Genomic DNA, 27,714 nt, shown 5'->3' on the forward strand with positions numbered 1-27,714 from the left:
CAGCCGCTGTTGGTGGCTCATGCAGATATCTTTTCAGTGTAAAAACAAAAAGTATTGTCAAATCTAGTGACCAGTTACAAACAATGAATTAAGAAAACAAAAATGTTACAAAGAGTTACAAAAATTATAACTTGATGTTCAATTTACATTTAACCAAACTTAGAGTTATCGGAAACATATTGATGTTTTTTAACTGTTGTGTTCATAACTAGAACAATTTAATCATCTCAATAAAAGTGTGAAAAGTCTTCTAATTACCACAATGGATCAACTAATGTGTGCTGTGTTTTTTGTTATCGGTAATTATTTTATATTTTTGTTTTGAAACTGTAAAGTAGTGAATGCACAAATGTTAATATTGAAAGTCGGTTTTGAAAACTGTCTCTAGAATGTGAATATATAGAATGTCACTTATTAGTGAGAGAATCTATTGAACTTCGTGTTCACCAGCTGTAATATTATTTCAATATTTACTAAGCCGTAGTTCTTACTTTCAGAAATAAATTGTACACGTTTCAGTTTCAAGTATTTTATATCATTGGTTTATTCAAGTGACATTTTTACATATTAAACATATATATTGTATTATTACCACTTCTGTCTGGACAATAACAAATACTCTTTTCAGAGATATGGTTTAAAACAAATGGCCAAATATTATGATAGCAGTTGTGTCTTTCTGAAATTTTTGTTTCTGATGTTTCTGATGCTGACAGTCGGAAACCATTCATGATGTTGTATAGAAAAAACACATACCGTTAAATTAGTATTCAAGTAATGTTTATAACATATGCACATTATGTAACGCTGGGAAGTTTCTGGATGTTATCACGTCAGCGTTTTTTTGTTAACACATTATTTAAATGTGATGAAATTATACTAGAAATGTTCACAGCATTGTACAAAGGTTGATGACAACCCTTGAATGACAATTATTTATAGATTTGAAGCATTTTACAAAAAATTCATTTTTGTATTACTTTCAATAGATGATACAGGAACTATTTGTTTTTTCTCATCTTCTTCAACAGTGAATCTCTCAATGCAATCTGAAAACAAACAGAAGTAAACAAATATTAACAGCATATACAACACAGGGTTAGCATTAACAATAATAATTATAATATTATATAATTATTGGATTTCGACCTCTATACAGAGTCTACTATATATATATATATATACAATGTATATATTAAATATATACATCTATACGCTAATTAGCTAATTAATACTAATGGCAGGATTAGCTACTAATAACCTACTAGTATAATAGATTTTGTTTTTCAGAACAACGTCAACTTGAGATGAATGTATTGAATAATAAGATTGAGTGAAATTCAACTAATGACTCTGATCTTCAAGGTTTTGACTTTTGTCTTTCAAGCCACTTTTATTTTACATCAATAAAAATGGCATCATAATAAATAAGAATGCAATCAATTAAAAACCACAATTGATGTGGCAATCTGTATACTATACAATTATTTATTTTCATTTGGAATTAATTTTTGCTATTTTCGCTGAAGAGATGATTCAGTAAATATAAAATCTAGGGAATATACCTTTTTTTCTATATTTTAAATTCAAATAAATGCCATAACAAACACCTGAAAAGTCTATTCAGCAAAAATTAATTAACGCTGACATATTTTACAATATATAGTAATGTATACAATATATTAAGCAATTTTCATCACCATTACTCTTAAAATCCCCTTGTCATAGAAGTACAAAGCAAAGACGTTACTAGAATTGAAAATACACACTTAGCAGCACAATTATATACATAGCTATTTTATGGCAAGTATAACATGTTATAACGATATAAAAAATAGCTCAGGTACGTATTTGGTGGATATAAAAACTCTGAGAATAAAATAAATATTATAATACCAAATACCCTCGCTTTAAGTTTATCACCTCTTGTCATGAATGAATCTTAAATACATTCAGTTTGAGACCTTAATCCACAAATATACATTGTATGCAGCTGAAATCAGTTCAAGATTGTAAGCTATAATTCTGAAATTGAATGATCCATGATGTGTTCAACAGTTGTATGAGACAGGGTAATCAGCAAAGTTAACATATACAAAGATGAATGAAAATTACCTGTTTATCTCGAAATGATCTCTTGCATTTTGCTTTAATTTGTCTTTTCTGCTTGACCATCATAAATGGTTTTTGTTTACGTTTCTCCTTATTTGTTGTACTTGCATGTGGGTTTAGTCGACCTCTCTTAGATCCAAACTTCGGCCTATCAACACGACCAGTCTAAAAATAAACAACATATATTGTGTTCACTTATTTTTTGTGTTCTTTAAACAGCGTAAATAAAAACAGATGTAAATATGTTGAACAGGCATAAATATGGTGGAGTTTAAGTTCATTTCGGGAGGGGGGAGGGGCAAATCAGCACCAGTGTGCCTATTGCATAGAATTTATGCTGACTTACACATTATTCTGGTATAAGGGGGTTTAACACCCCCCCCCCCCCCCACATCTGAATTTATCTTATTTCAAAGTAAGTAGGCTCGCAATGTATGTTGAATTTTAAGTTAGTTTAGGTCATTGTATTGCCTGAATACATTGTTATACTCAAATTATTCTAATTGGTCTCAGTCCTTTCATGTTTCAACAAGTTCATATGTACATAGTGCATAATTGTTTACTATTGGAAATTACACAAAAGACGGAAACAATATGGTCATTATCCAGTGGCCCCTATATTTATGTCTCTTGTAAGAACTGCTGGTGTCATGCAACACAAGATTATTCTTATCATTTTAAGTAAAGGCTGTAATATATGTCAACACATATTTTTCTAGTGACATCACAGTACTAGTAATCAGACATTAACAGATTGTGTTCCCTTGTATTCTGAATATAATTGTTTACAGACATTCTGCTACACTATCATGATGTCACACCCAGTGTAGATAATACTATCTGTGCATACCCATGGGTGACTGGTGAGGGGTTATTGCATACCCATTGGTGACTGGTGATGGGTTAGTGCATACCCATGGGTGACTGGTGATGTGTTAGTGCATAACCATGGGTGTCTAGCGAGGAACTAGTGCATACCCATGGGTAACCGGCAATGAATTAATGCATACCCATGGGTGACTGGTGATGTGTTAGTGCATAACCATGGGTGTCTAGCGAGGAACTAGTGCATACCCATGGGTAACCGGCAATGAATTAATGCATACCCATGGGTGACTGGTGATGGGTTAGTGCATACCCATGGGTGACTGGTGATGTGTTAGTGCATAACCATGGGAGTCTAGCGAGGAACTAGTGCATACCCATGGGTAACCGGCAATGAATTAATGCATACCCATGGGTCACTGGTGAGGGGTTAGTGCATACCTATGGATGACTGGTGAAAGGTTAGTACATACTCATGGGTGACTGGTGAGGGGTTAGTGAATACCCATTGGTGACTGGTGAGGGGTTAGTGAATACCCATTGGTGACTGGTGAGGAATTAGTGCATACCCATTGTGACTGGTGAAGAGTTAGTGCATACCCATTGTGACTGGTGAGGGGATAGTGCACACCCATTGGTGTTTGGTGAGGGGTTAGTGCATACCCATGGGTGACTGGTGAGAAGTTAGTGCATACCCATGGGTGTCTGATGACGGGTTAGTGCATACCCATGGGTGTCTGGTGACAGATTAGTGCATACCCATGGGTGTCTGGTGACGGGCTAGTGCATACCCATGGGTGACTGGTGACAGGTTAGTGCATACCCATGGGTGACTGGTGACAGGTTAGTGCATACCCATGGGTGACTGGTGAGAAGTTAGTGCATACCCATGGGTGACTGGTGACAGGTTAGTGCATACCCATGGGTGACTGGTGACAGGTTAGTGCATACCCATGGGTGACTGGGTGACAGGTTAGTGCATACCCATGGGTGACTGGTGAGAAGTTAGTGCATACCCATGGGTGTCTGGTGACAGATTAGTGCATACCCATGGGTGTCTGGTGACGGGTTAGTGCATACCCATGGGTGACTGGTGACAGGTTAGTGCATACCCATGGGTGACTGGTGACAGGTTAGTGCATACCCATGTGTGACTGGTGAGAAGTTAGTGCATACCCATGGGTGTCTGGTGACGGGTTAGTGCATACCCATGGGTGTCTGGTGACGGGTTAGTGCATACCCATGGGTGACTGGTAAGAAGTTAGTGCATACCCATGGGTGACTGGTGAGGGGTTAGTGCATACCCATGGGTGACTGGTGAGAAGTTAGTGCATACCCATGGGTGACTGGTGAGGGGTTAATGCATACCCATGGGTGACCGGTGAGGGGTTAATGCATACCTATGGGTGACAGGTGAGGGGTTAGTGCATACCCATGGGTGACTGGTGAGATGTTAGCGCATACCCATGGGTGACTGGTGAGGGGTTAGTGCATACCCATGGGTGACTGGTGAGGGGTTAATGCATACCCATGGGTGACTGGTGAGGGGTTAATGCATACCCATGGGTGACTGGTGAGGGGTTAATACATACCCATGGGTGACTGGTGAGGGGTTAATGCATACCCATGGGTGACTGGTGAGGGGTTAATGCATACCCATGGGTGACTGGTGAGGGGTTAATGCATACCCATGGGTGACTGGTGAGGGGTTAATGCATACCCATGGGTGACTGGTGAGGGGTTAATGCATACCCATGGGTGACTGGTGAGGGGTTAATGCATACCCATGGGTGACTGGTGAGGGGTTAATACATACCCATGGGTGACTGGTGAGGGGTTAATGCATACCCATGGGTGACTGGTGAGGGGTTAATGCATACCCATGGGTGACTGGTGAGGGGTTAATGCATACCCATGGGTGACTGGTGAGGGGTTAATGCATACCCATGGGTGACTGGTGAGGGGTTAGTGCATACCCATGGGTGACTGGTGAGGGGTTAATGCATACCCATGGGTGACTGGGTAGGGGTTAGTGCATACCCATGGGTGACTGGTGAGGGGTTAGTGCATACCCATGGGTGACTGGTGAGGGGTTAATGCATACCCATGGGTGACTGGGTAGGGGTTAGTGCATACCCATGGGTGACTGGTGAGGGGTTAGTGCATACCCATGGGTGACTGGTGAGGGGTTAATGCATACCCATGGGTGACTGGTGAGGGGTTAATGCATACCCATGGGTGACTGGGTAGGGGTTAATGCATACCCATGGGTGACTGGGTAGGGGTTAATGCATACCCATGGGTGACTGGGTAGGGGTTAGTGCATACCCATGGGTGACTGGTGAGGGGTTAGTGCATACCCATGGGTGACTGGTGAGGGGTTAATGCATACCCATGGGTGACTGGGTAGGGGTTAGTGCATACCCATGGGTGACTGGTGAGGGGTTAGTGCATACCCATGGGTGACTGGTGAGGGGTTAATGCATACCCATGGGTGACTGGTGAGGGGTTAATGCATACCCATGGGTGACTGGGTAGGGGTTAATGCATACCCATGGGTGACTGGGTAGGGGTTAATGCATACCCATGGGTGACTGGGTAGGGGTTAGTGCATACCCATGGGTGACTGGTGAGGGGTTAGTGCATACCCATGGGTGACTGGTGAGGGGTTAATGCATACCCATGGGTGACTGGGTAGGGGTTAGTGCATACCCATGGGTGACTGGTGAGGGGTTAGTGCATACCCATGGGTGACTGGTGAGGGGTTAATGCATACCCATGGGTGACTGGTGAGGGGTTAATGCATACCCATGGGTGACTGGGTAGGGGTTAATGCATACCCATGGGTGACTGGGTAGGGGTTAATGCATACCCATGGGTGACTGGGTAGGGGTTAGTGCATACCCATGGGTGACTGGTGAGGGGTTAGTGCATACCCATGGGTGACTGGTGAGGGGTTAATGCATACCCATGGGTGACTGGGTAGGGGTTAGTGCATACCCATGGGTGACTGGTGAGGGGTTAGTGCATACCCATGGGTGACTGGTGAGGGGTTAATGCATACCCATGGGTGACTGGTGAGGGGTTAATGCATACCCATGGGTGACTGGGTAGGGGTTAATGCATACCCATGGGTGACTGGGTAGGGGTTAGTGCATACCCATGGGTGACTGGTGACAGGTTAATGCATACCCATGGGTGACTGGGTAGGGGTTAGTGCATACCCAGTTACTTTACAATGTAGTATACCCAGAACATGAGTAACTGCAACTTACTTCAACAGTAGCTAATCTGGCTTCTTTGTCATGTCGTGGTCTTTTATTCACAATTTCAATTTTTTTAAGGCTAACAAGTTCACCGCTTCTATAGAGAGAAACAAACAAACATTACATTGGATACATACTGCATACATTTTGTGTTATTGAGAACTACAATAGATATTAACAAGGTCATTACTAACAAATGACAGTGACAACAACTTTACTTTACAGGCAGAGAACTCCTTAGTTGGTATGTAAAGTCAACTTTCATACATGAATGTACTATAGATTTTGTTATCGACTAACCCCTTTTCTTCTTCTACAATCTCAATATGTTTTCTCTTTTTATCACTTCCCTTGGACCGAGTGCTTTCCAATTCTTTCTGCATCTGCTTCAATTTAATTTGTTTGAAATCATCCTGTGTTAAGATCCTAGTCTGTGTAATTGTTGCTGCTTTTTGAGTTTGGACTTCATGGGGGACATTCCCCTCACTCACACCCTCCTTTTCCTTCAAAGGTACTTCTTCATCTGATTGTGGTACATCTTGCCAACTTCCATCGCTATCATCACTGTCACTGTCTGTTTCCCAATCTGTGGTTGAATTATAAAGAAGTCTGGTCTAAAATGTGTTGGAAATATGCCTGTAATTTCTATAGTTTCATACACAATGTTTGTGGATACAGTACTCAGTACTCATTTTGTTCAATCTCCTACCCCCTTCCGCTTTTCAATTGCTTTTGTGAGTGCTTGTTGAAATCAACCAGATAATTGTTGCTTTATTTCAGACGACACAAACCCAGAAGTATCACCTGCCCACTCGCTTACTTGCTTGTATTTAAAACTCAGACCACTAAAAATGTTCTGAAATTCACATTGATTTATAATTTTGTCTTTCTGGTTTTCAGAGACTTTGAATAGCCATCCAAAGTTCCAATACTTTCTGTTTTTAACTATCTATAATTATATACACACAATCTGACCTTTTGACCTAGATTTAACTGGAATGGAATACTAGTATTTTATTTTAAACAAATGATAGAAAGTGTCATATGATTTGAAGTGGCTTTCAGAATTCAATAATTATTGTCACCAAAAATTTTAAAAATACACTGAGACGATAGTTAATACTCAATGTAAACCCAAACATAACCAATAGAACCACCATTTCTACCATTCATGTGCCAGTGGTCAGTGTTTGGGCAAGCAGTTGGTGTTTTCAATAAGGGATCAAGCGGGAAAAAAGTGATAAAAATGCGGTTGTTTCCTGGTTGGAAAATACCATGCTGATGGAAATTAAGCAATAAGCATTCAAATAAAAAGCAATAAAAGTGGGTTGTTGGGTAAAATGAGTACTGTATGTGCATATCCCCATGGCAACCACAACTGGATAGGTCTTACTGACCATGAATAACTTGCACAGTATGTATTTAATTGTCTGGGACATAAGAGAATCATTTCTCATGATTTCATAGTCACTGCACGTGATCAAACACTCTAAAGTATTCAAATGTATGTACAATATGAATACACATTCATTTTGTGATTTCTTTTGATCAGTCACATCTAAGTTGCAAAACCTTTAAATTTATTTCCCCTTGAATGTGCTAAAACTATGCACCAAGTTTCTCTACCTTGTTGGTCTTCCACCTGGTTCTCTGTCAGTGCACTACTTTCTGGTAACACTTCTGCACCTGGGACAAAATCTGGAGCAACCACTTCTCCATATTCTTTCACTTTTATTTCTTTACTAAAATCTGTTGGTTTCCCCTGCAAAACAATAACAAACAGAAACATTATGAGTGAAGGGGGAAAAGTAAAGTATGGTCTCACAGTACACTTTTGTGACACAAAAATCATACTCATTCTCTGGCATGTCATTTACTCAATAGAAACATTATACATTGAAACAATTACTTTGAAAAAATATAGTTGAGAAATGATTAAGAAGTTTACAAATTTGTTAAAAACAATAATGGGCTACAACATTCAGAAGTCAGTAAACTTCTAGAAGACATCACTCTCTGGCAGTCAGCAAGCTGACCCTTTATTTTTTTTTTGAGATTCTAATTTGATTTAAGATCAGTCCTGTTAGAAGACACTTCATTATTTGATGCAGGATTCATTCACTCTAAAGGCAATACTAATTATTGGTTGTCTACATGTTAATGTTCTACCCACTGGGGTGTTTTACTACCACACTAATCCTAAACCATGAGTCATGTATTTCTGTATATTGTGTGCATCTGATGTGAGTAAGTTAACAATAGAATTTCTGGTTGGATATTTTACCATCAGTGTTATGTTTTGAGAACACTGCCAGCTCTTTGTAAAACTGAGAGAACAGTACTGCATTTATGAGTTGTTTTTATTTCCACAATTTATTTGGAAGTCACGTAGAATCCGAAAAAGTTTACCCCTTTAATGGACCAACATCGTTGTTTATCTTAAAAACATGATGCATTTCAATAGCGCCCTCTAGTAACCAAATATTTTGACACTTTTGTTTTTTTATTTGTACGTTTGCTCTGCAGAGGTTTTAGCTATCCTGCTTTGTTGGCTATCTCTACTTCTAACTTTGTTCAAAAAGGAACTAAAAAGTCATCACTCAATTCAATATAGTGTAGGTAAAGGAATAGCATCACCAATAACCTCATGTGCATGTATGTGTGTGTCTGTGGTTGTACATGTACCAAAATGTACACAATAAAATTGTAAATCCTTTTTATTTCATCAGAGATCATCTTCCATGGATTTTAAACATCAGGGAAAATTGTAGCAGTGTTTTCCTGGGGTTATAAAAAGTGATGAGTGATAGAAACTTTTGTCATCAAAAACACTCTCATATTAGGCCTTCGAAATATTAATGAATTGTTACTGGTCAGCGCACACTCATTTTATTTTTTATCTGGGTTCTGTTATAATATACATGTAGTAAAAAAAAAACAAGAAAAAAATATATAACGTGATGTATAACTAATATATAAAATTTAAATATAATAAGTCAAAGCATTTAAGAGATATGGCTCTAGAAGCCCAATCATTAAAACAAAATGGCCACCAGTTAGCCATTTTGAATCCAATCTAAAAAATAAAATGACGAGCATCAGGAACCCGTAATGTCTAATGTATGTACCAAGTTTGAGTGAAATCCACCCATAAATGCTTGATATTTGATGATTTTTTAGCACAAAAATTACCACCATTCGGCCATTTTGAATAGGATAGTCAAACCAATATATCTGTTTATCTATGACATAATGTATAATGAATATTTAAAATTTGGAAATATAATCAGTCAAAACGAGTCACAGATATGGGTCTAGAAGCCATTTTATGGCAGTCAGCCACACTCATTTTATTTTTTATCTGGGTTCTGTTTTTTTTTATCTGGGTTCTGTTATAATATACATGTAGTAAAAAAACAAGAAAAAAATATATAACGTGATGTATAACTAATATATAAAATTTAAATATAATAAGTCAAAGCATTTAAGAGATATGGCTCTAGAAGCCCAATCATTAAAACAAAATGGCCACCAGTTAGCCATTTTGAATCCAATCTGAAAAATAAAATGACGAGCATCAGGAACCCGTAATGTCTAATGTATGTACCAAGTTTGAGTGAAATCCACCCATAAATGCTTGATATTTGATGATTTTTTAGCACAAAAATTACCACCATTCGGCCATTTTGAATAGGATAGTCAAACCAATATATCTGTTTATCTATGACATAATGTATAATGAATATTTAAAATTTGAAAATATAATCAGTCAAAACGAGTCGCAGATATGGGTCTAGAAGCCATTTTATGGCAGTCAGCCACACTCATTTTATTTGTTATCTGGGTTCTGTTTTTTTTTATCTGGGTTCTGTTATAATATACATGTAGTAAAAAAACAAGAAAAAAATATATAACGTGATGTATAACTAATATATAAAATTTAAATATAATTAGTCAAAGCATTTAAGAGATATGGGTCTAGAAGCCCATTCATTAAAACAAAATGGCCGCCAGACAGTCATTTTGAATTCGATCTGAAAAATAAATGATGTGCATCAGGAACCTGTAATGTCTAATATATGTACCAAGTTTGAACGAAATCCATCCATAAATGCCAGAAATGCTTGATATTTGATGATTGTATTGCACAAAAAAGGCCACCATTTGGCCATTTTGAATAGGATCGTCAAACCAATATATCTGTCTATCTATGACATGATGTATAATGAATATTTCAAATTTGAACGTAATCAGTGAAAGCAAGTCAGAGATATGGCACGAGAACCACATTCATTAATACAAAATGCCGCCAGTCGGCCATCTTGAATCAGATCGTGAGATAAATTGATGTGCATATGTATAATATCATGTATGATGTATGTGTGAAGTTTGATTGTGATTTATCCAGGCATTTCTAAGATACAGGTCTGAACGCACGCACAGACGGACACACGCACGGAGGTCAAAACATATTAAGTCCCCGTTTTCGGACTGCGTCCGAACAGGGACTAAAAATGATGCCTAATGCATCAGTCCAAAAACATACTAGTTTTCCTTAATTTAGGCAAACACATTTCTTTCTAACAGCAACAATTTGGGTTGATGATAATTTGTTTGTTGCAGTATTAGATAATATAAACTATGTACAATCACACGCTGTGATATTGTATTTTAATAAACTGCATTGTATGCTCACTTAGACTGAAAAACTAAATTTAAAACTTATGAAGCCTTACCCTGTCTTTTTTATGTAATAAAGTTGGATTAACAGTTCTGAATAATTGGATAAGTGACTTAGCAGCTGTGGATACCGCTTTTTCGCGGTAGGATTTATATTGCACCAGATCACGTAGTAAATCTTCATTCATTACTAAAGGACATCGTATGCATATTTCTCTAACTGCATTTAACCTGAAATACAACACAAGTTTCTTTAGTAGATCAATGGAGCATGACAAGTTATTATAATTAGCGAAAACAGTGCACCTAGATAATTGGCAAGTTACACTGTTATATTTTTACAAAGCCGAAATAAAGTAGTGTTGGAGACAATGAAGCCGATGACCATCATAGATATGGTTGACATTGATAACTGTAAATGTAATAATAGTGTTGATAAAACACCACCTGTTTGACAAATTCTTTTTGATACAGTATTACTATTTATACAGGTGGTACCTTCCAAATATTGTTTCAGTAACAAAGTGTTGCAAACTAATTATGTTGATCTGTCAAGCTGAATTGATTTCCAATACATCCACCACATGGATTCAATCAGATACAATGATTTGCTAAGATTTTAGCAAAATTTACTCACCCAACGGCCATGACTTCACTGGAATTTCTTTCCGTTACAAAGTTATTAACAATAGTCATTAACAGCGGGTGTAACACTTCCGATGGTATCAGATCATGACTAGCCTGGGCCGCAAACAAGAGAATTTTTATAACCTCTGAAAAAAAAAAAATCATATGATTATTGAAGTGAGGAACATACCTTGCTTTACTGAGTATGTGAATAATTGTAAAGATTTCACTAAAGACAATTTGCATGACATGAGTACTCCACATCTTAAGTTATGAGATCTGTTGAAAAAAGCACAAATAAAATATTGTAGAATACTTTATTTTAGCTGGAATTAAATTTCCTTGTAAAGGCTTTTTGGGTGTTTTGTTTGGAATTTATTTTCACTGATTTTTGACAAGTTGAATGTGAAATATAGGAAAAAAAGTATATTCAATGGATTTTGTTTTCACTTAAGCGAAAATAGCTAAAAAAAATTCCAAGCGAAAATAAAGTATTCTACAGTAGCAAATATCTAGACAATGGCGTTTGAAATACTGAATGTGTAAAGGGTCTATATACATTCATAAAAGTATGTAATTTTACGATGCCATTCTATGGATACACATAACCAAATTTATGACAAGCAATGATTGATGCAGGGTACATATAGCACCAATCAATTAATTCAGGCCAACATCATCACCAAAGCTCATCAAAGTTCTGAGGATATGGTAGTTCCCTGGAGAAAACAGGCCTTTCTAAAATGAATTAATTAACTATGAAGAAATTTAAAAACTTTTCAAAGACTTTCCAGACCTCAAAGTCTTTCAAAGAATTTTCCCAACGCTATGGACCCTGTTGATGTATAGTACCTTTTTGGTGTGGCTGTAAATATCTCTGAAGAAATGGATAATAATTGAATAAAAACAGCTGATGAATTCCTATTAATCTGGACATCAGATTGGCCATCATCAGACGAACTTCAAACCTCTCAGTAGATGACTCTAACTGCTTGAACAGCTTTTCAGCAAAACCTGTTATGGGAATTCATACAATATATAAATTATTATTGACTCATTGATAACAACATGCATTTGACTCTGACCATTGCTGTTGAATTCAATCTCGTCTTCTTCCCTCATTTTACTCTTCACACTTTAGTTTCTACCCAAGTTTCATGAATGTACAGGTAACTTACTTTGTGGATCATGTATGAGATGTAGGGCGGAAAAATTGAATGTCAGAGGCTTCTTTTTCTTCTTGTGTTTCTAAATAAAAAAAAATATCTTGACTGAGAAGTGTGATTTCTGTAATCCTACATTAGAAAATATATGGTAACAACTGAAATTGGACAAATTTCTCAATTTGAATCCTAGAAACCACTTTATTTTTGTTAGGCACAAATATTTCTTAATATCAGTCAATGAAAACAGTGACATTTTGTAGCAGTCTAAATCTCATCAGTCCTATGACACAGAGTGTCCGTAATTTGGGCCAATTTTTGTATTCATGATTGCCATAAAATCATCAAATCTTGAAAATTCCTAGACTGTCAACAGCCATCATGCCTGAGGTCTGTTAACGCTTGTAATCGCCCTCTCGTGACACTACATGGTGTTCCAACAGTACTGAACAGAAAATGATTGACATCTCATGCAACGTCACAAACCAACCAGCCAGCCAATCACAGGACACGTCATTGCGTACTGTACACAGGGAATAGAAAGTTAACCTCCGGTAATAGTGTGTGAATAGCAGAACATGTCTTCCGATATTTTTTCTCGCGGCTGAAAAAAACTTGGCTATGATCATGGCATAAGAGGAATTCAGCGAGCTTTGAACCGAGCCATACCCCATCTATTAATAAAATTGAGTGACGTTATTCACTTGAATGCATAATTAATATCAAGTGAAACTATGCAGAAGTAAACGGTCCTCCGGCCTTCGCTGAAATGACTGCGACAAACGTCTTGGGCGTTTCCTGATTTAGGCCTGGAGACTGTCGACAAACGTCTTGGGCATTTCCTGATTTAGTATACTAACACATTAGGCCTGAGGACTGTCGACAAACGTCTTGGGCGTTTCCTGATTTAGTATACTAACACATTAGACCTGGGGACTGTCGACAAACGTCTTGAGCATTTCCTGATTTAGTATACTAACACATTAGGCCTGGGGACTGTCGACAAACATCTTGGGCGTTTCCTGATTTAGTATACTAACACATTAGGCCTGGGGACTGTCGACAAACGTCTTGAGCATTTCCTGATTTAGTATACTAACACATTAGGCCTGGAGACTGTCGACAATCTTGAAAATTCCTTGCAGCTAAAATTAAGCAGTTCACAGTATTTATGTTTAATACTTTAGTGATAACAAATTGCACAATCAGCTGACAATATTGATACACAAGTAAAAATAAAATGATAATGAGAACTTTGGGCAATTTATCAGACACTATAAAATCGAAAATGAGTTTTTCAGTTGCAAAATGACTGAAAATTTAGATCATTTAGTTGTTACATGCAGATGCACAAACCTCTGATTATGCATATCCATTATCCATATAGAAGTGTCATGTGTGAAGTGTTTTGAATTTTAATAATTCTTGGCTTCAGTTTATGCGAGAAAGTGTGGAATTAAGAGAACTGACTGAGCACTTTGGCAACACAACATGATAGCACATGAAGGGAAAAGAAAATGACTTGCCATACCTGTAACACCTTCATGGCTTTGTCAAACTGTTTTTGTCTCTTCTTTGTCTTTTTATTTACACCTTGTCTAAGTACAAGTTCTCTAGCTGTAGGTTTATCATCCTAGATGAAATGATGAAAATCATTTAACTACAATTCATACACATCATATGGGACAGCAGGCAATTAACCCTTTAAACAAATATTTCTGGCAAAAACTTTGGTGCAACCTTCCGCACATTTGTGTCAGCATTATATTTTGTTCATTATTGAAAAATACAAAAAAATTTATGAAAATGATTTTGTTGAAGATGTTTTTGGCAATTAAAGCGGCAATAATCTTAACACCGCATAATATATACTGATTTGGACAAACAAATGACAAGACTGACATTGCTCAAATGCCATCAAATCAACAAATTTGATCAAATCACAAAAATGACACAAAATACAGTAAAGTACTTGTGTGCAGACCTAACTGAATCAGGCATTAATAGTGAAGAATTAGTACACGTATGCACTTGAATAAAAATAAAATGCAAGTCGTCCATTTTTGTTAGAATTTCAAAAAAAACTATGATCTGCAACTAAATATGCATGATTATGCATATTATTATTACAAATATTTAAATGAAATCACCCTATCAATCTCTGACAAAACAGTTCTGGAAAATTTTACAGACTGCAATTTTATCTAGTTACATGTCTAGTTACAGCATTATCTAGCTAACAGATCTTGGAGAGTATACTAGGACCAGCAGTGTAAATTGTCTTCATTTCTGTTTATATTTATATTTATTTCTATTTTTTATTGTAACCAAATTTTCACCAAAATTTCACCAAAAATTGAGCTTAATATTTTAAAGTGTTTGACAGGCTTTAAAAGTTTGAAATGATCAGATAAAAGTTACTGTAACCACGGGAAAGTTATCATATACCTTATTATTGCCACAAGTAGGAGACAGTTTTAAAGTACAAGATTATCTTTAAAAACTTGGACAAGAATTCATACTGATTAATAGGATACTGATTAACATGATACTGATTAACATGATACTGATTAACATGATACTGATTAACAGGATACTGATTAACAGGATACTGATTAACATGATACTGATTAACAGGATACTGATTAACAGGATACTGATTAACATGATACTGATTAACATGATACTGATTAACATGATACTGATTAACATGATACTGATTAACATGATACTGATTAACATGATACTGATTAACATGATAACCAAGTTTGAGATGATCAGAAAACAACAGCAAACAGAGTAAAGTAGCTCTGGACTGACATGCGCATAGACACAAACATGGATGGATGAAACCCCACTTATAATTTTTGACTTCGCATGAAACATGAACTAAAAACAACCATACAGAATTTGTTGATGTTTACATAACAGATATTGGTTATACACGAATGCATTTCTTCTGAGTGCAAAATGATAATTTTTATTAGGTCACCTACATCAGAATCACTGTCACTGTCTGACTTATCTTCTTCTTCCTCATCCTTACCAATAAAAAACTTTAAAGAGGCAACCAAGATCTAGAGAATGAAAAAAATTTCAAATATAAAGTAAAAAAAAAAGTCCCTTATTTGCTGTTGGTGAATTGGAAACATTGCTTTTGGTAAAAAACAATGATGCTATGAAACATAAAATTCTGCCTAATGTTAAATACTTTATCTTACCACATTGGTTTTATTTGAGTGAAATTAAAATCTAAGTTGCATGCAAATCTATGAGTCGTACTTTGCATATTAGCAGCAACAATGTGACAAAAACAAACACAGTTTGCATTCTGAAGAACTATTTTGAGTTGCTGCACAATGGCTATTTTCAGTTTTTATGACTCAAAGTATCAAATGCAGAAAACAAATTTGAAAGAAAGTCTTATTGTAAAACTATGGTAAATCAAAGCAGGTTTTATTTCAACTGCGAAAAAATTTGACATACTATGACTGCTGGAAATAACTCATTCAGTGCATTGGTACCAGAAGTCACCGATATTGTCATACAGCGCAGTTTGTGATGTTGTGACCAATGCATGATGGGTGACAAATAAGATTCTGAACGAGGTTGCCATGATGGCAGTGCAGAGTGCATACTCCTTGCATTAAACAACACCACGTAGCTGATTTCGCTACAAGTCCAACATTTTTTTTTAATTTTTAAATAACCAAATTCTGCATTTGATGCGTGTTTTGACATTGAAAAGTAACAATGATGGCAGTGGATTCTCATCACATCGCAATGCTGACAATGTTATGGTGATCGTAGTGGTACAGTATAGCTAAAAAAAATGTTGAAATGCCGAAAGAAATGTGTGAAAACGTTTTTTTATTTTCGTCTACAATGAAAAAAAGCAATGCATAGAGCACCATGAGAACAAAAAAAAATGGTGAAACAGTTTTGCACGAAAATAAAATCAGGCTACCTGATCTTTTATTCTTTAGATGCTAAAATAAATTCTCATTTTACAGTATTGGTTATTTAATTGTTGTTACCTTTGTTACTTTAGAAAAACATGCAGTTGTGATCACATTTACAGTTTTGGCATCATTCCTGAAAAATAAAAATAAAAAAATAATTAACATGAAATTGATGTCACAAGGAACAAATAAATTCAGATTGTTTTCACATTTTGTGCTCAGAAATCTACTAAATTAGCCATCTGATCTCTAATCTTATCATAGTCAACCTATGTCAACTTTTATCAAAATCAGGATATTAGGTTCATTTGATCCAAAATTAACAAAGTAATCATAGAAAAATGTGGAAAAAATTACAGAAAAGAAAGCTTAGAAAGAACTCCTGTGTTCTGAGTGTATTGGAGACAAATGAATTCAAAATTTAAGATTATAAGATTACGTGTAGCCTTTCAAACAAGAATTTTGACAACTAATATTTTTCTGCTATTTGATAAGTGCAAAAACTCCCATTCACAGTGTCCTTCGCACAGGAGAGTCAAAAATCATACATTATGATTTGAAAACAGACAACACTGGAGAAATCGCCAAAACCTTACATGACCTCCATAATATCACAAAGTTCTTAAAGGGGCACCTTCCAGTTAAGCCTAATCTCGCAACAAATTTACTTTCTGGATTAAAATAACAATGAATAACAAAAGATAGATTAACATCGTAAACAACATAAACAATAGTGTCCCATGATTCTTTGGTGCAATCCAGGGGATTGAGCGATTCCCCTTTAATTTAACAAATATTTTGATGAAAATTCATGAATAGGACATCATTTATTAAGCTTATCAACAATCTTGAGAAAGTAAGGTACATGTACACTAGAAAATTTTCAGTGCTAGAAATGTTCCTGATAAATTGCAAAATGTTGATGAGCATGAAACATCACTGTGACAATCTTAAGAAAATATCAAACAAAATTTGCAGGAAGATGCATAGTTACCATATATTTCTCTTGTATAGTTCAATCATCACATCCAATGACATCTTAGCTGCAGTGCTATTACTATCTCTAAGCATTGTGTACATAAAGTTCTGTAACGCCTACAAACAAAATTTATATTAATTATATGTATGGTAACCAACAAATATTAGTTGTATTGTTTTATTGTCAGCACCTATTGTTTGAATCCTTTTGCATGTGAAGTAAAATGCAAACAAAACATTTGCAAAATATCTGCATCAATATTTTTATTTGCCAAAAATCTCAATAGATTCATTTGTAATTTGGTTTTTAGCATCTGTTATCAAATCACTGAACTATACGCAGGATTTTTTGTTAGATGATTTAGGATAAATCACAAAATTTATGTTAATGTGAATCATCTTAGACTATCTTTTAGATTGGTCTGACAGGTTAGTATGTACAATGTACTTCCTGCAATCTGGGTTAGCAAGTACATCCCACAATCTAGGTTAGCATGTACTTCCTACAATCTAGGTTAGCATGTACTTCCTATAATCTAGGTTAGCATGTACTTCCTACATTCTAGGTTAGCATGTACAATGTACTTCCTATAATCTAGGTTAGCATGTACTTCCTATAATCTAGGTTAGCATGTACAATGTACTTCCTACAATCTAGGTTAGCATGTACTTCCTATAATCTAGGTTAGCATGTACAATGTACTTCCTACAATCTAGGTTAGCATGTACTTCCTACAATCTAGGTTAGCATGTACTTCCTACAATCTAGGTTAGCATGTACAATGTACTTCCTACAATCTAGGTTAGCATGTACTTCCTATATCTAGGTTAGCAAGTACTTCCTACATTCTAGGTTAGCATGTACTTCTATAATCTAGGTTAGCATGTACAATGTACTTCCTACAAACTAGGTTAGCATGTACTTCCTACAATCTAGGTTAGCATGTACAATGTACTTCCTACAATCTAGGTTAGCATGTACTTCCTACAATCTAGGTTAGCATGTACATCCTACAATCTAGGTTAGCATGTACTTCCTATATCTAGGTTAGCATGTACTTCCTACAATCTAGGTTAGCATGTACATCCCACAATCTAGGTTAGCAAGTACATCCCACAATCTAGGTTAGCATGTACAATGTACATCCCACAATCTAGGTTAGCATGTACTTCCTACAATCTAGGTTAGCATGTACATTCTACAATCTAGGTTAGCATGTACTTCCTACAATCTAGGTTAGCATGTACTTCCTACAATCTAGGTTAGCATGTACTTCCTACAATCTAGGTTAGCATGTACTTCCTATAATCTAGGTTAGCATGTACTTCCTATAATCTAGGTTAGCAGGTACAGTGCAGTTCTCGCGGAAGCTTTGGCTTCACTTCAGCGTCAGCTTCGCTTCAGCATTGCATCATTATGGCATTGTTATGGCTTCAGCGGCGCTTCAATGTCGCGACATAAAAAGTTGAGGCAGTCATCGCTTCGCTTCATTGTGGCCTCATTATGGCGACAATGTGGCATCAGCATCGCTTCATCAAACAAAGAAGTACAGAACACATTTCGCCCAAGCACTCGCTCGCTTCCGCTTTTCAATCGCTCGCTTTTGCGATCGCTTGTTGAATTTCCGCTTTATTTTCGACTGTGCAAAAATTCGGACTACTAACAATTTTCTGGTTTTCATAGATCACGGTTACTAGTTTAGTAACCGTGCATAGATGTTGAACAACCGTCAAAAGTTCAAATACTTTTTGTTTTAACTATCAATTATTATATGCACGCAATCTGACCCTTTGACCTAGATTTGGCTGGGATTGACTATTTTATTTTAAACAACTTATTATGACGTGACGCACTGCTACAAAATGTATTTCAACAGAAGTATGACATGGTTGTCTGGGTTTCTTTTCGTGACTGTGTTGAGTTTACGATTTGTATAATTATTGTTATTTCCCCCAAGGAGAAGACAAGCCGAAGGACCATGAAGCTAAATAGAAGTCCCACGCATGGACTGAGTGACAGAAAATATTTCCAAGGCTAAAATAAAACCTAATATCTCTTTGTGTATTTGTCAATTTTGCATATATTTAGTATGACAGTATGTTCGTAAATATCTGTAAAAAATCTCGTCTTTCGTTAATAATTTCATTTGTTTGAACTGTCTACCGACAGTTTGGAATATCCCCGTTGGTTTCTCCAAACGGTCCCGACGTCCGTCATTCAACACAATCAGCATTTATTTATCGTAATTCATGGGGATCATGTCCCGTAATTTGCGGGCTGTAAAACCAAATAATTAAACAAGTACTATTTATTATATCTATATTTTTGTTTTAGCTCGCGAAACTACAACACGGCATAGAGTTGTCGCGGTGAAACAGTCGCCTTGAAATCGATGGAACTTCAATTATCCATTTCTCACCTTGAAATAAAATTTTAAAAAAATTGAAGAGCATCGGGGGTATATTATTAACGAGTCTTACTAATCGCTAGCTTTATTTTATTCAAATCCATAAAATTCACGAGTTTTTTGATATTTGTTGGCAACTTCCGCGCTAAAAATGGTTGAAAGTGTGGGTGTGGTTCTCTCGCAAAGTCTCGTTGATAATACGGACAAATATGGTTCTGTGACCCAGGCTGTGTGCTCCGATCAATGTGACTCTCAGCCAATCAATGATGTTGTAACAAAGCATATTTGACGCCAATTTAAGGGTCGTCGTACCATCCAATCTCCTGCGTAGACTCACATAGTTTGTTTGTGCTGTGACAGGCTTCACAATTATTCACTAAAAAACATCTGTATATTTTGACAAACGGCCGGGATTTGACCTCAGTTCAAAAAAATAAAAACAAATAACGGGGCTGAGATACAAATCAGTTTTGCAAGTTGGGAAATAAGGTAAACCAGATTGGGGTCGATGATATTCAGTATCGAATGACTTTTGTGTGTATCATAGGTTTCAAATTGTTCATCGACTGAGCACCACTGGACACGTTTTTTTCTGAAGCACAAAAAATTATTTCTGCATGTCAAGTGCTATTCAATTTTTTACAGGGCATGTGGCTCGTTTTTATTCGAAAATATTTTTTGTGAGAATACTTTTAAAGTACGTATAGGTTAATTTTGAACTTAATTTTGAAAATTGGATGTAAAATGTTACCAGACCGACTCCACCACAACCATCCAATCATAGTTAGAAATGTACGCACTTGTTTTGGAACTTTGTATCAAGATGGCAGGCGACAACGCCGACGCACCAGGCGACGTACGTGTGTTTTGCATGTATTAGTAGTCCGGGCTGGGATTGGGATTGGACTCTGCTAAAACTAAACGAAACACAGAAAAATACCACCGAAATGAGGAATCTGAATCTGTTCTCTTACCAGCAAATAAAATGAACGAAAATAAGGTAATTTTATAACAAGAACAGTTTCATTTCGTGTAGCAAATTGCGTTGTATCCGAACGACGATTACATCGTGTGATTTAAATTTATCACGATTTTCCTTGCAGTCAATATGACACTCGTCACCTTGCAGATTGCAATGTACTTCACAAAGTTTTTGGTACCCAATACTCTCAACATTAAATAATTAAACAAGATATATTTTTAAAATGTCATTTTACTCTTGGTCATATTTTATTCCCCTTACCGCCTTCAATTTCAAATCGATTACATATCGAACTTCTGTACATGTTTTTTTTTACTCTACTGCCTTTCCGTGTGAAAATAATGAGGTCATACTCATGTCGCAATACTTTGAAGCTGATGCCATGAGACTGCGAAGCTGAGGCCACGATGATGCCACAGAATAAGCGAGGCGAACACAGCTTTAATTGCAATGACGCGAAGCTGATGCCACAATGATGCGATGCTGAGGCGACAATGAAGCCATGCGTAGGCGACAATGATGCCACAAAAGCCAAAGCTTCCGCGAGAACTGTACTGTACTTATAATCTAGGTTAGCATGTACATCCCACAATCTAGGTTAGCATGTACATCCCACAATCTAGGTTAGCATGTACTTCCTATAATCTAGGTTAGCATGTACTTCCTACAATCTAGGTTAGCATGTACATCCCACAATCTAGGTTAGCATGTACATCCCACAATCTAGGTTAGCATGTACTTCCTACAATCTAGGTTAGCATGTACATCCCACAATCTAGGTTAGCATGTACTTCCTATAATCTAGGTTAGCAGGTACTTCCTACATTCTAGGTTAGCATGTACAATGTACTTCCTATAATCTAGGTAAGCATGTACTTCCTATAATCTAGGTTAGCATGTACAATGTACTTCCTATAATCTAGGTTAGCATGTACTTCCTATAATCTAGGTTAGCATGTACAATGTACTTCCTACAATCTAGGTTAGCATGTACTTCCTACAATCTAGGTTAGCATGTACTTCCTACAATCTAGGTTAGCATGTATTTCCTACAATCTAGGTTAGCATGTACTGTCGCATACGACTTGTTTACTACTTCCGTGTGACTGAGAATGTTCTAGAACTGAACTGTGTCTGGGTGGAATTTTTAGAAACTGGTTGAATAGGTAATGGAACATTCTAGAAATTTGTAGTACTAGTAAGTTCCAGACTCATTATGTATGCTGATGTAATGGTCTATTTATAGACAGTGTGGGTATATATAGGGGAGTTGTTCAGCACTGAGATTAGATCGGAGATCTCGTTGAATTGTGGTGGAGTTTAAGTATCTAGTTATTGGAGGTTTGGAGTTTTACCGAGTTATTGTACTTGATGTTTGCAGAGTATAATAATACCAGTACCAGTTGAAACCTCATCTGTTGACTCCGTGTTCGTATATTATCATCGCCGCCAGGGAAGTCTTTATGTTACTGTTGCCATTTTGGTATTTGAACCATCACACCTGTACTATACCAATTACGGTAATATTACGTTGCGTGTGACATGTACTTCCTACAATCTAGATTAGCATGTACTTCCTATAATCTAGATTAGCATGTACTTCCTATAATCTAGGTTAGCATGTACTTCCTATAATCTAGGTTAGCATGTACAATGTACTTCCTACAATCTAGATTAGCATGTACTTCCTATAATCTAGATTAGCATGTACTTCCTATAATCTAGGTTAGCATGTACTTCCTATAATCTAGGTTAGCATGTACAATGTACTTCCTACAATCTAGATTAGCATGTCCCAGAAGCAGAGTACATGTATAATATAATTGAAATGTATTTTATTCCAAGATCATAAAAGATAATGTTCAGCAATAAAAAAACATCTAATCTACAATGTTGTAGATCCAACATAGATTCGACTATTTTTAAACCTGCATTAACACAGTTGAGTTTGCTATAAACCACCATCAGTTTGAAACACATCACTTACTGTATTCAGTTTGTTATTCTTGTGCTTTGAATTAACATTTTTAATGTCGTTCACGATATGGTTGTACAATGTCTTCCGCAATATCTTATCCTGACATCGGAATAGTTCAAAGAACAGTTCTAATAAACTTGTTGGCGAAATGAGATCTTTATTTCGTAGTAGAATCAGCGCCCTGCAGAATGTCTGAAAACATATAGAAGAGTGCAATTTTACATTGAGTAGAGTGAATATTTCATTTTGGAGGAGGACAAAGCACCCTGAAAGACTGTAACTTCTCACCTACTTCCAATTCATTATTGTTGTTGCAAAAGTGGATTATCATTTTTAAAATTCATGCCAGACAAGACTGAAAGCAATTTAAGCATCACTGGTTAAAGTTCAAGCATCACAGGCAGATGGCAAAAGTCACAAACAAGTGTCCAAATACCAAGTGATTGTTTTAATATTCATTTCTTGTATTCTGATTATATGAAGGAATACGTATGGGTATTCTGCAGTTTGTTTTGTGTCTACTCATTCCTTCCTGGAAAACTCATTGTTATTCATAACATTTAATTGATATTTGAGTGCAATTTAATTCCCTGCAAAATCACCTCCTGAGAATAACAACAAAAATAAGATCCTTCCGATAGTAAAATATTTCACAGTACTAGCTAATATGGACATCTCATTTACATAACAAACACTCATTGCATAACTCATATTTCACTAGGCTTAGGTCAGTCCTTTATTATCCCTTGTTTCGCGAACCCGTTGAATGAACAAGAGCCGAAAATGAAATAAAAATAAAATTTCTCGCACCCGCCGACTTGTAAGTGCAAAAAATTGCTAAAAAAAAACTTATTTTTATCTTCATTTTTTTTACACCCGCCGCATAACAAACCCAAGTTCCATTTTCGTAGGAGTATCATGATCAAAGTGCCGAAGTCTCGCGCAGATGAGAAACAATGTTATACATAAAATAAAATTTTATTTCATTTCTTCTCTCCGATCAATGATCTCACTTACAATTCTTTGAGAATCACGCAAATCTAATGGAAAAAAAGAATTAATTGTATTTTTTTTCCCACCCTCCTCAAAAAATGTGCCTTATAAAAACTTGAGAAACAAGAAATAAAAAAAGTCTGGCCTTAGTAAAGTAATGTAAATCACTTCAGTTTGGTAACAGTCAATATTTTACAAAGCCACAGGAGCAAATTCTTGTCTTCAGCAATACCATCAACTCACCAAAATTGTCAGCAGTGCAAATTAAATGTTTTACAGTAACAATTGCAGTACATTCAGGTGAAACATGACATAGTATTTATAGAGTTCTAAATCAATTTCAGAATACAAGTGTAAAAGTCATACCATACGCAGCTCTGCATCCAACACTGTGTAATGTCTTTGGAGAAGCTCCTTCAAGTCTTGAGGATAAGTAGATAGATGCTCTGGATAACAATGGGAAACCTAGAAAAACAAATACAACAAAAAAGATTATTTATGGGTAGGCTTTAGAAGATAAAAATAGGAAACCTAGAGGTAAAGACAATAATACAGATTATTTATTGTTTGCCTTGATATGCATGTACACAAGAAAAGCAAATGCATTTAATACAAAGTGATTTATTTCTATGTAATAATTGTTTAATATAGGAAAACTTAAAGACCATTCATTGTTGAATAGTTTCTTTTACTTGATGTCTGCAAAGGAATGCAATATGGCTTTCAGGTGACAATTGAGTTTTCCGTTAAGATATACATTGTCATTATCTTAGAATTTGGTAACAGGTGAGGCTATAAATTGAAAAATGTAGGTAGCAACCAACAGAACTTTGCACAAAACATTTATCTAAATGTATAAACTTTAAAAATAAGCAGTGTATCTTAAGAATTTCACTTTGGTACAAAAATTGTGAATTTTTTTCATTTTTATTTAATGTACATGTAACATGAAAAATAGCAAATGGTTTTGTACTTACTTGACTGAGAAATAAAGTTAAATCTGCCAGATTCTTATAGTAAACTGATGGCTTATGTATGAATATCTGTAGGTTAGACTGGTAGTGTCTGTACTGCTGAAGAAACTGTAACCAGAACATTCAATTAAACAAAAATCATGACTTGTAACACTGTTTTGAAAACTACCTTGGAACACTCTAACACAACCAGCCTAGGGAGTATGACAAATATTATACCATATAAATTTAGAACAAATGGTACTAAAATGCACAAATACTGTTAGTAGAAAATGACTGTAGAGTCAAATTATGTTTCTCAAAGTCAATGATGCTATTCAAGAACACAATGTTTATTATGACTAGTGAGAATGGGCAATAAGCAATTGCAAAATGTTGAACACTTCTTCAATGCTCAGTTTATCCTTTATTCCTTTTTTTTTCTATGTGTTGACCAATCGCTAATCTTTGGAAATTCCCACATACTTTTGGCTGCACCACCCAGCATTCTGATTGGTGAATAACCAACTTGACCTATCAGGTCAAAAGACACAGTTTAGGTCAACTAGGGAATAACACAAACATGGTGGATATCAATTTCCATCAAATGCACAACCAAAAACATTTGCTAACTTTTTATAACAAACAAAAACAATGAATTGATATTTTGTATGTTACATGTATTACCGGTACAACATACGAAACAGTTTAACCGGATTGTACTACTGTTGATGGTTTTGCTACTAAGCAATGCGTTCCTGTTTGTTTTGTCTTCATTTGAAAAAAGCCATTCAATCTCAACTGACACCTTATTAAGAGTGATGCCTGAATAAAAATACTTATACTAAGGGATTGTTTCTCTTGATGTAGTGTGCTATACTTTTATATTAGTTTTCATCAGTACGGTTATTTAATTCATAGTGGGGAGACTGCATCATTGTGTGTTGTGTGATGATTATAAAATGTGATCACTTTGCAAATAGGGTTGCAAAGGGGTGTTAGGGCCAGTACATAGACGCTGTTATTTATACGGAAAAAACCCGAACACTCCAGCCCACTAATGAAATTCAATACATGTACATTCCTCCAAATAACTATACGTGTTCCGGAAGAGGGACATGTATAATTGAAATGGGGAGAGGTAGAGGAAAAGCAGGTTTGGGATTGAAGTTACATGTAGGCCCTAAGAAAGTATTACCCATGTACATGTAGTATACCCTGTGTACATGGCTGTTTTAGGGGTTATATTTACATTCAGATTAGTCCGACATGAAGGTGCCAATGAAAATGATTTAAAGTTGATTCGTCCCAATACACTTTTTTCCCATTGCCTTTGGTTAGCCTTAAGAACTTGTGCAGTGTACCGGTACCGGGGTAATATACTTTATACTGTAAAACACTTTATTTTCGCTTGGAATTAATTAATTTTCGCTGAAGGAGTGATTCAGTGAAAATAAAATCCAGCGAACATACATTTTTTCCTATATTCTACATTAAACTTCAGTGAAAATAAATTCCATACAAAATACCCAAAAAGTCTTTTCACCAAAAATTAATTCCAGTGAAAATAAATTATTTCACAGTACATTGGTAATAAGACAATCACGCTTGATGCACATAAAATGAAATCGAAAACATGTTATCACAACAATATTTACTGTTTTTCCTGATATTTAGAAATAAACGACTTACCATTTTTTAAAACATTAATTAATTACACTATAATCTTGAAGTACATGTATGAATAACTTGATTTGATAATTGATAGAAACAAAGTAATGCAAAGTGTGATACAATAAACGACTGGGGTTCAGTCTTTGGGGTGCCATCCTATGCATGATGACTGCGTGACCACAACATACAGTTTAATTGTATGCGCGTATTGGACGAGTTAGTGTCAGGCTAACCTAATAAATCGGATGAAACGACATGAGACGAAATAACTTGCAGGACGAATCAACTTGAATTGGAACGAGTCAACCTGTGGGACGAAGGGACTTGGTACCAATGTTATTTGGGATGAATCGACCATCAATCAATATTTACAATACAGCACTGTGTATTTTGGCTACGGAGTTCGTTGATTTAAAACCTACCTCATCTGTATACGATTCTGGGTCGCGTTTTATAAGGTTCTGTAACTGCGGTAAATTGTTAGGAAGCTGGTTCCTATTCCGTTCACTCATGCTTAAAAAACAGTAGCCGTTTTTCACGAAAGTATGCTATCCTCACGTGTCGAGTCGCAAGATCCCGGAAGCGTTTGTTTATCGTGGTCATTCTCTTTACTCCAATTGCACTATAGTGCGCGCCATCAACGACAAGTATTGCGTTTATGTTACACCATTATTTCTGTAGTGCATTATCCTTGCGAGCTAAATATATTAGAATTTGAGACAGATAATTATATCTTTTTGTTTCAGACGTCCTCTCATTTAGTTTCTCAGTGTGACTTTTTCTTTCCATGTCTCTCTTCAGAGTATTGTCATCATCTGACCTAATAGCAGGGGGAGAACAATTTGGTTATTTGGTTTCAAAAGTGTCACATGATGATTGAATTTGACATACGTCATCAACTTTTTTCCCAATAAGAAATACGTTTTTTTGGGGAAAAAAAACTTACTGCGAAAATGAAATAAAAATGTGCAAATTTTAAAGAAATTGCTGTTTAAGGTAGAAGTACGGTAACCGAGGTGTCATTTTTTAAAACCATTTTTACAACTCATTTTCATTTTATAATCCTTTTTAAAAACCAGTTTCGGTTATTGAATCGATTTTTAAAACCCACTT

At 35.9% G+C, this 27,714-nt stretch overlaps 1 protein-coding gene across 1 annotated transcript; it reads right to left on the minus strand.

Moving 5' to 3' along the window:
• Positions 1-519: 519 nt before the first annotated feature.
• LOC100374954 (protein SDA1 homolog) lies at positions 520-27,173 on the minus strand. The gene is made up of 17 exons (XM_085498067.1): positions 27,024-27,173; positions 24,952-25,056; positions 24,341-24,439; positions 22,991-23,173; positions 17,630-17,730; positions 16,711-16,768; positions 15,670-15,750; positions 14,205-14,306; positions 12,689-12,758; positions 12,363-12,524; positions 11,521-11,656; positions 10,940-11,114; positions 7,830-7,965; positions 6,504-6,789; positions 6,213-6,300; positions 2,116-2,277; positions 520-1,049 (listed from the first exon to the last, which is right to left on the minus strand). The coding sequence occupies exons 1-17, from the start codon at positions 27,111-27,113 to the stop codon at positions 1,002-1,004; spliced, it is 2,082 nt and encodes a 693-aa protein (XP_085354193.1). The 5' UTR covers positions 27,114-27,173; the 3' UTR covers positions 520-1,001.
• Between the last annotated feature and the right edge of the window lie 541 nt (positions 27,174-27,714).

Source organism: Saccoglossus kowalevskii, chromosome 4 (genome assembly GCF_978046115.1).
Source record: "Saccoglossus kowalevskii chromosome 4, keSacKowa6.1, whole genome shotgun sequence".
In the NCBI taxonomy this organism is placed as follows: Eukaryota; Metazoa; Hemichordata; class Enteropneusta; family Harrimaniidae; genus Saccoglossus; species Saccoglossus kowalevskii.

Bases quoted from the DNA above. Each gene is read 5' to 3' on its own strand.
- LOC100374954 (XM_085498067.1), bottom strand. From the start codon at position 27,113: ATGAGTGAACGGAATAGGAACCAGCTTCCTAACAATTTACCGCAGTTA. The intron at 23,174-24,340 runs GTATGACTTTTA...ATATGTTTTCAG, and splicing joins TGGATGCAGAGCTGCGTATG to ACATTCTGCAGGGCGCTGAT. The intron at 11,657-12,362 runs GTACTATACATC...TTTTTTTTTCAG, and splicing joins TTTACAGCCACACCAAAAAG to AGGTTATAAAAATTCTCTTG.